Consider the following 8,141-nt stretch of genomic DNA (forward strand, 5'->3'; position numbering starts at 1 on the left):
CGGAAAAGCCTAGGCCATTGTCAACAGTCAAATTAGCAACATAATGTTCGAATTGATCGACGGATGTTTCTTGAGGCACATGAGCGGTCTTCAAGAATTTCATCAATGCATTGGCATGGGATTCAGAGGATAATAACAAGGACAACATTGAGATTTTAGACGGAGTATGCCCCAATTGTTCCACTACATCAAAATCGCTCTTACGGATGATTTTCAGCATCTCTTCCATTTCCTGTTTGGCAACATCTTCAGAAGTAACTTCGACCGATGTCTCTGACTGAGGAGGATTGACTGGTCTTTTTCCTCGAATTTCGGGAGCGGGAGGTGAGATTTCTGGGGAGTAGATCCTTCCACTTCGAGTAACTTTACTAGTCCCCACAATATCATTAGGATTAGCAGAACTACCAACTTGCTTTATGCCATGGATGTAAACGTCGCCTCCATAGTTCCACGGAATAGCTTTGCTGGAGGAATATGGCACGGGGCCAGGTGCGGTAATAATCAGGGGAGCCACTTTGGGCTCAGCGGTAATCTTCACAGGCACTCTAGTAGCGGTAATCTTCACTGGAGCTTTGGACCTAGCAATCACAGATACCTCTTCAATAGAGTTGTCCACCTTAGGAACCCTTTCAAATAGAATTGTACGATCATCCATCAGCCGTTGAATGCCGTTCTTCAACTTCAAACAATCATTGGGTCGGAGTACACAGAGATCGCAATCTTCAGCACAACCTGGAAATAAACCAGCTTGCAATAAATTCTTCTTAACGATCAGGAGAGGAGATGCTAAATCAGCAACGTCAGTAACGTGAGAATTGTCGTCCACAACATTAACATTCTGGTCATGATTAGGCATAGGTGCTGTGATGACATTGGGGGTCGCCGGAGGATCAAATTCAATTTCTCCAGCGTCGATCATATCCTGAACCTTGTTCTTCAACAACCAGCAATCATTCGTATCATGCCCGGGGCTATCGGAGTGATAGGCACACCTGGCGTTGAGATTATAACGAGGAGAAGTAGTGTTGGGATTTGCAGGAGGGCCTCTGAGGGTAATCAAATTGGCCTTTAACATACTCTGCAGTGCTTGGGTTAAAGTCATATTGATCTTGGTAAACTGTCTTCTCGACCTGTCTTGTCTGTGTTGGAAGTTCTGAGATGGCGGTGCGGCAATTGTAACTGCCCCAACAGTATGGTCACGATTCTTCTTGTTATGCTTCCTCTCACTGTACACAGCATTTGATTCATTCTTTCCCTGATAGGACTTTTTGGTGCTTGCAGAAGTAGCTGCCTGTATCTTTCCACTTCGAATGCCGCTTTCAACCCGTTCACCTGTCAAGATAAGTTCAGTGAAACCTGACGAGGAACTTCCCAGTAGATGGCTGTAGAATGGGCCAGTCAGTGTACCCATGAACATGTCCACTAACTCTCGATCAGTCATAGGGGGTTTGACTCTGCCAGCCAAATCTCTCCACTTTTGAGCATATTCTTTGAAACTTTCTTTAGAGCCCATAGTCATATTTTGTAGCTGTAGCCGAGTAGGCGCTAACTCAGAATTATACTGGTAGTGCTTGTAGAAAGCTGTTGCTAAATCAGTCCATGTGCGGATGTTAGAGCTCTCAAGCTGATAATACCACTCTAACTGTGTGCCAGACAGACTCTCTTGGAAGAAATGGATCCACAGTTTCTTATCAGTAGTGTGCGGCTGAATCTTTCTCACATAAGCCCTTAGATGCGTCTGAGGACAAGAGGCACCATCATACTTAGTGAAAATGGGAACCTTGAATTTGCGGGGAATGACCACATCAGAGGCCAGACCCAAGTTTTCGAAATCCAGACCGGGCACTTTCTGCCCCTCCATAGCTAGCATACGTTCTTCCAGCAACTTGTACTTATCATCCTTCGGAGAGTACTGTTCATGTTCATAATCTTCATCGTCGTCCTCAGAATTGACGAGATTAGGATTCTCATCTTCCGAATCATTCTCGGTCTCTTCTTCTGAATCCTTCGGAATTCTAATCTTGACTCCTGTAACCTGTCCCTTAAGCCTTCTCCCCGGGTTGATGTAACCCACAGATTTCTGGTCCTTCTTCTTCTCCATCAAAAGAGCTTTCAGTTCTTCCTGCCCCTTAGATAAGCTCAGCATCATTTCCTGGAATTGAGCATTCTGGGCCTGGAGATCTTTGACAGTTTGTTCGAGAGCCATTGTTCAATCTGTTTGAATCTGCTGGAATCTGTTTGATAGGAAAATCGTGAGAACACTGATCCTTTAGAATACCTGTTATGCGATGCAATGCAATGTATGAAATGTTTTCAAGGACTTTCGGGATTTAACTTTGCATAAACTAACAAAAAGAGCTTTTTTTTTCTTTTCTCTTTTGTTTTTGCTTTTGTTTTTGTTTTTTCTGTTTTTTTTTTAGCAGAGTTAAATCCCTAAATCCTTGAAATGGTTAGTACAATGCCATGATGTTATGATGTTATGTTGTTATGATGTCATGTTGTTAGATAAATAACAAGCACAAGCAAGTCACACAACAATCATTCCTAGGTTTTAAGGCTTGCGTGAGTTCCATAGGTAAATACCCTCCCCACTGAAGTTTGGTTGGTTCAACCTGTCTTAGAATAGTAACCGGGTTCTAGAAGGATCTCAAATCATTGACCTTTCCTTAAGTCCACTTCAGTGCAACACCAAGTGGTTGACCGAAGCTTCCCTAAAGTCCAATCTCAAAGAGTGTAGTATCGAGTCTCAACCAACTCCAGTCGGAACCGAAGCCAGTTATCTCACTACTTTCTAATGGCCAGGATGAGTCAATTAGGGTTCTAAAGGTCTGGTTAATGCTTTTATGACACCACGCGAATGCCAAATATTTCCTCAACTAACATGAGGAACATCAGGACATCCAAAGTGCCACATTAACCGTAGCCATCATTTTGACCATTCCAGTATACGCCGGACAGTCGCGATGATCTCTTGCTACTTACCTAAGGTACACTAGATCCGGGTGTAGGATCTTTCACTCAAGCATAACATACCCAAGCAATCCCTTAAAAATAAATCAGACAAATTGAATAAGTGATCTTGTTTTTAAGGTAACCTCTCTTTTTAAGGGTCCCCAGCAGAGTCGCCAGTTCTGTCATACGGTGAACTGGACTTTTTGTGTTTTTTATCGCAATGTCGCGGTTAGCAAGAGTCGCCACCGACTTTTCTTTTATCCAATAAGGAAAGGTGGAAAAGAACAGGAAAGACCTTAATTTAGATTTTGGGTTCGGGAGGTACATTATACAAAGGGAAGGTGTTAGCACCCTTTGTATCCATGGTTATCCATGGGCTCTTAATTGCTCGATCACTTATATTATTTTTGTCTAAAAAAGTGTTTGTGAATTGTTTGGAAAATTGTTTTGAAAAGAGAATTTAACTTTGTAATGATTCTTGTATGAATGTATACAAAGTGGTTATCCCGTTTTAGTTTTGAAAATTGTTTAGAAAAATATAACTCGGTAATGATTCTAGTATAAATGTATACCAAGTGGTGATTTTCTAAAGGCATTTTGAAAGGTGTGAGGTGCAAAAAAAATGTTTTAAGTTGTGAGCCAGCAATTAAGAGTTATACCGACCCAAGGTCTTTACGGGCATTTCCTATCCTTATGAGGGTAAAACTGTCCTTATTATTGAGAAATAAGTAGTTTTATCCTTTGGATGTAAAAGGGTCATCGTAGGGTCATCGATTGGTCATTGAAGGCAACAGTTATGAGGATACCTTAGCATTCGAAGGGACTATCATCATTTAACCGTAGGCAACATCGGAGGGTCATCGAGGGACAAAGTTGTATATTCGAAGGCAACATCCGAGGGACTATAATTTATTTTATGATGATTTAACCGAAGGGTCTTTGCTAAGGGTATCCCCACGTTCGCGGGACATGACCGTAATATCGTAATCGTAAGGCAACAAAGAGAGGTCCAAGATCACTTATTCAAAGGCAAAGTTTTACAATTAATTATATAATTAGGATGAAACTCCACATTAAAATTATTAAAAATAATATATTAAAAAATTAATACATTAGAAATTAATACATTAAAAAATTAATTTAGGGTGAAACTCCACAAGGGTATCCCACAAATAAAGTGGAATACCTAGCCAATAACCTTTTCCTGGGATATGTGAACCTTTACGAAACTCAAAAAAAGAAACATGTCAGAACACCAAATCAGGGTGCAATCGAAGATTACACCGGAGAAATATCACAACAATAAATAGGATAGGATAAATAATGCATGGCTATGATAAAAACATAAAAAAAACAGACTAGAAGAATCAGGTACTGTCTCGTTCGCCTCTGCCTCGCCTAGCGAAGGCCACGGATTTTGAATTTGAAAACAGCCCCATGTTAGGAACTTTGAATTTTATGGCATTTTATCACAGGAATAACATGGTCAAACATTCAGGGTATTCAGGCATATTTAAATTCCCATACGAAAGCAAATTATATATCAACATTTAATCATGATGCATTATATATGTAGATATGGCCAATTGAAAGTATAAACAATAGAGATACGCAAACCTGTTTGCCAATTCAAGGTTGAAGGGATTGACCACTTGTAGTATCGGAATAAGTTAGGCAGCGGGAATTGGACGGCGATGGCTTCGGTGCAGATGGGCTGCCTTCAGGGTTTCTTTACTCTGAATTCTCCGGGTAGGCAGGGTTCCTATGCCAAAGTTTCTATCCGTCCTTCTCTGTTCTCTCTCTTTCTTTTTCCTCAAGGTTTTGTTCCAAAGAAACCTCAGAGTGTTTTGCTTCTCTTCCTTCTTTCTCCAGTAAATCTCCCAGTGTAAACTCCCAGTCTAACTCCCCTACTGAAACTTCAGTATTTATAGACTAATTTCGTGGGTAATGGGCTTGGAATGAGGGAGACCCAAGTCCAAAATAATTTGTTATATTTTATTTATTTATTTATTTTAATTAATTAATTAATTAATTAATTAATTAAATTTTTTTTCTTTTTTTTTTTTTTTTTTTTTTTTTTTATAGGAAAAATGATGGGTAATTTTTGGGGTATGACACAAATCTTGTCCAAAATGGATGAAATTGGACTTTTGGAAAGGTTAGATCAAGAGGAACAACTTTCATGTTGGACACTTTTTTATTTGAAGCTTGTATAATGATGAATTTTGGGGAAAATCAAACATGTCAAAATGTTTTCTAAGTGTCAAGCCATATGTTCACTTATTCCACCTTGGCTAACTTTTTATGTGAGCTTCAAATGAGAAAAGTGTCTTCATTAAAGTTGTAGCTCTCTCAAATTACTTCAAAAGGGTCACACATTTGACCTCATTTGGATTTAATATGAAGGAGTTATGCATTTTTGAAGTTGAGGAAAATCACTTGTTCAGTGGCATTGGTCCAAAATGACCTATAATGTATCCTCATATCACATGCACATAAAAGTTGAATTTTCTCTTCCTCCAAACATAAAAGTTGAAGCATAAATTTTTAATTTAATTGTGAAACTTTGAAATATTTCATCTCATAAAAATTGAGCAAGTTATGGCCTTGGGAAGTTGACCTCCAAATTAGGGTTTAGACAAAATGACCTATAATTTGTCACCATAAAAAATGACCTTCCAAGTAAAACTAGCTCTAGAACTAAACATGAAAGTTGTTTGTAATGTCATTTAGAGTAACTTTTCTATTGGAAGCATTTTCATATGACAAAAATTGTAGGAGACAGGGTCTAGGGAACCCTAGTTTTGATCAGATGAATTCCTCTGGTCAACCACCATGAACCAACTTGCTAGCTTGTAATTATCTTGAATTTTGAGACTCATGGGAGATCATATATGCATAATATGATGAAATTTGAAGTATCCCTTGAATTATTTGATCAATTGGTGAAGAAGCTTGTTGAAGAAGTTACACAAGATGCCCAGATGAACTAGGGTTTCCAAGGCAAACCAACTCCAAACTCTTGATGATTTCTTGATCAACATAACATGTGGAGCTTATGGAGATCCATATATGATGTATAGATCCATAGTAGACCAATATTGATTGAGCTCTTTGCAATGAGGGTCTCAAACCCTAGATATGAGCTTGATAGATCAAAGGCGAGCATGTGCATTACCTACAAAAGAGTTAGATAAATACAAAGGCATATTTTTGGTATTTTGGTTAGTAAAGAAATGATAAAATACAAAGCATGATATAATTAAATGATGCTTGGTGATCTCTCCCAATGCAAACCCAATGAATGAGGGGTAAGGAGGATGCCAAGGTATGATCCCAATGCCAATGCATATGATGAGATAGCATGAGGGATCTTAGGGTCAAAATTGGGGTCTTACAGAGTCTTGTGGAGAAACTCTCTCTGAAGAAAGTATCATTGAGAGGGTACTTAGATATCTTACATCTCAGTTTGATTACATTATGGTAGCAATTGAACATTCTAAGGATCTAAGCACCATGGGAATAGAAGAGCTATAAAGCAGTCTAGAGGCATAAGAGTTGCGTCTGATTGAAAGAACCTCTGAGAGAGAGGTAGAGCAAGCTATGGAAGCTTCTTTTGTCAAGAAAGACTAGGAACGGTCTTGGTCAGAGGCCAAGAAAATACATGGTAGGTCTCAGGAGTCATAAGTCTTTAATTCTGATGAGAAGAAACATCAGAAGGGAATGAAGAATCTTGACAAGAGAATGGTTCAGTGTTATTGTTGTAATAGGTTTGGCCACTTTGCTAAGGACTGTTGGTCAAACAAGGAAAGGAAGTAAGAAGAAGCAAACATAGCCAGAGGAGATTATGATGATGAACCCGTGTTATTGATGGCTTATGAATTTGATGATGATGAACCTGTGTGATTGATAATTTCTGATTTAGAAGTTGACTCTGAATCTGAAGTCGAGTCTGATTCTGAATATGAGTCAGAATTTGAAGGTTCTGAAGAAGATTCAGAATCTGAGGGTTTTGAAGATGAGTCAGAGTCAGAAGATGACTCTGAAGCTGAAGATGAGTCAGAGTTTGAAGGTGACTCTAAAGATGAAGAAGACTCTAAAGGCGAATCTGGTTCTGAAGGTGAATATGATTCTGATCCATATTCTAATGATGATCCAAAATATGGAGGTAATCCAATATCTAGAGATGGAGCTTCTAAAGGTGGAGCTTCTAAAGGTGGAGCTTCTAAAGGAAGAGCTTCTAAAGGTGGAGCCTCTAAAGGTGGTCCAACTTCTGAGGGTGGTAAAGCATCTAATACTATTCCAAAATCAAAAGGAGATTTTGAACAAGTTTAGGGGCTAAAAAGAATCAGACAAATACCGATAAGATTTGTAGAGTTTAACATGTTGCAAGATATTGAAGTAGACTCTGATGGAGAAGTCATTTAGTGTGCATGTTAGTAGACTCTGAACCAGTGAGTATTAAATAAGCTCTCAAGAAGAAAGTGTGGTTGAAGGCCATGAAAGAAGAACTTGAGCTTCTAAAGAGATTTGAGTTGCTGAATTGTAAGGTTGCGGCCACACCTGCAGAAAAAATCACAAATTGGATTCTGATTCTGAAGGTGATAATGTAGATGTCCTAACTTTCAAGCAATTGGTTGGCTATTTGAGGTATTTGTGTAATACCAGACATGTCATTTGCTATGTAGTTAGAATGGTTAGTAGGTTCATGAGTAACCCAAAGTGGTCTAATTACCAAGCTGCTGTCAGGATTCTAACGTATTTAAAGGGAACTATAAAGTATGGAATTATGTTCTCTTATGGTGAAAAAGATAATTCAAAGCTAATGTGTTACTCATACTCTAATTGATGTGAAGACATAGTTGACAATAAAAGTAATTATGGATATTTGTTTAAGTATCTGGGAGGACCTATTTCTTGGTGTTCCAAGAAGCAACCAGTTGTTGCTTTGTCAACCTGTGAAGCAGAATATATTGCAGGTGTTGTGGCTGCATGTCAAGCTGTTTTACTTCTGAATTTACTACAGGATCTGAAGATCAGGATAAACAAGCCTCTGAAGTTGATGATTGATAACAAGTCTGCAATAAATCTTGCAAAGAACCCAGTGTTGCATGGGAGAAGCAAGCATATTGAGACTGAGTTTCATTGTCTGAGAAGTAAAATTTAGAATGGAGTGTTATAAGTTATCC

The 8,141-nt window shown here is 38.7% G+C and overlaps 1 protein-coding gene across 1 annotated transcript; it reads left to right on the top strand.

Moving 5' to 3' along the window:
• Window positions 1-6,675: 6,675 nt before the first annotated feature.
• Window positions 6,676-7,287, top strand: LOC127130329 (glycine-rich RNA-binding protein RZ1A-like). The gene is made up of 2 exons (XM_051059357.1): window positions 6,676-6,745; window positions 6,899-7,287. Exons 1-2 carry the CDS (start codon window positions 6,676-6,678, stop codon window positions 7,285-7,287), a joined length of 459 nt encoding a protein of 152 aa, XP_050915314.1.
• The last annotated feature ends 854 nt before the right edge of the window (window positions 7,288-8,141 follow it).

Source organism: Lathyrus oleraceus, chromosome 3 (genome assembly GCF_024323335.1).
Source record: "Lathyrus oleraceus cultivar Zhongwan6 chromosome 3, CAAS_Psat_ZW6_1.0, whole genome shotgun sequence".
NCBI classification, from domain to species: domain Eukaryota; kingdom Viridiplantae; phylum Streptophyta; class Magnoliopsida; order Fabales; family Fabaceae; genus Lathyrus; species Lathyrus oleraceus.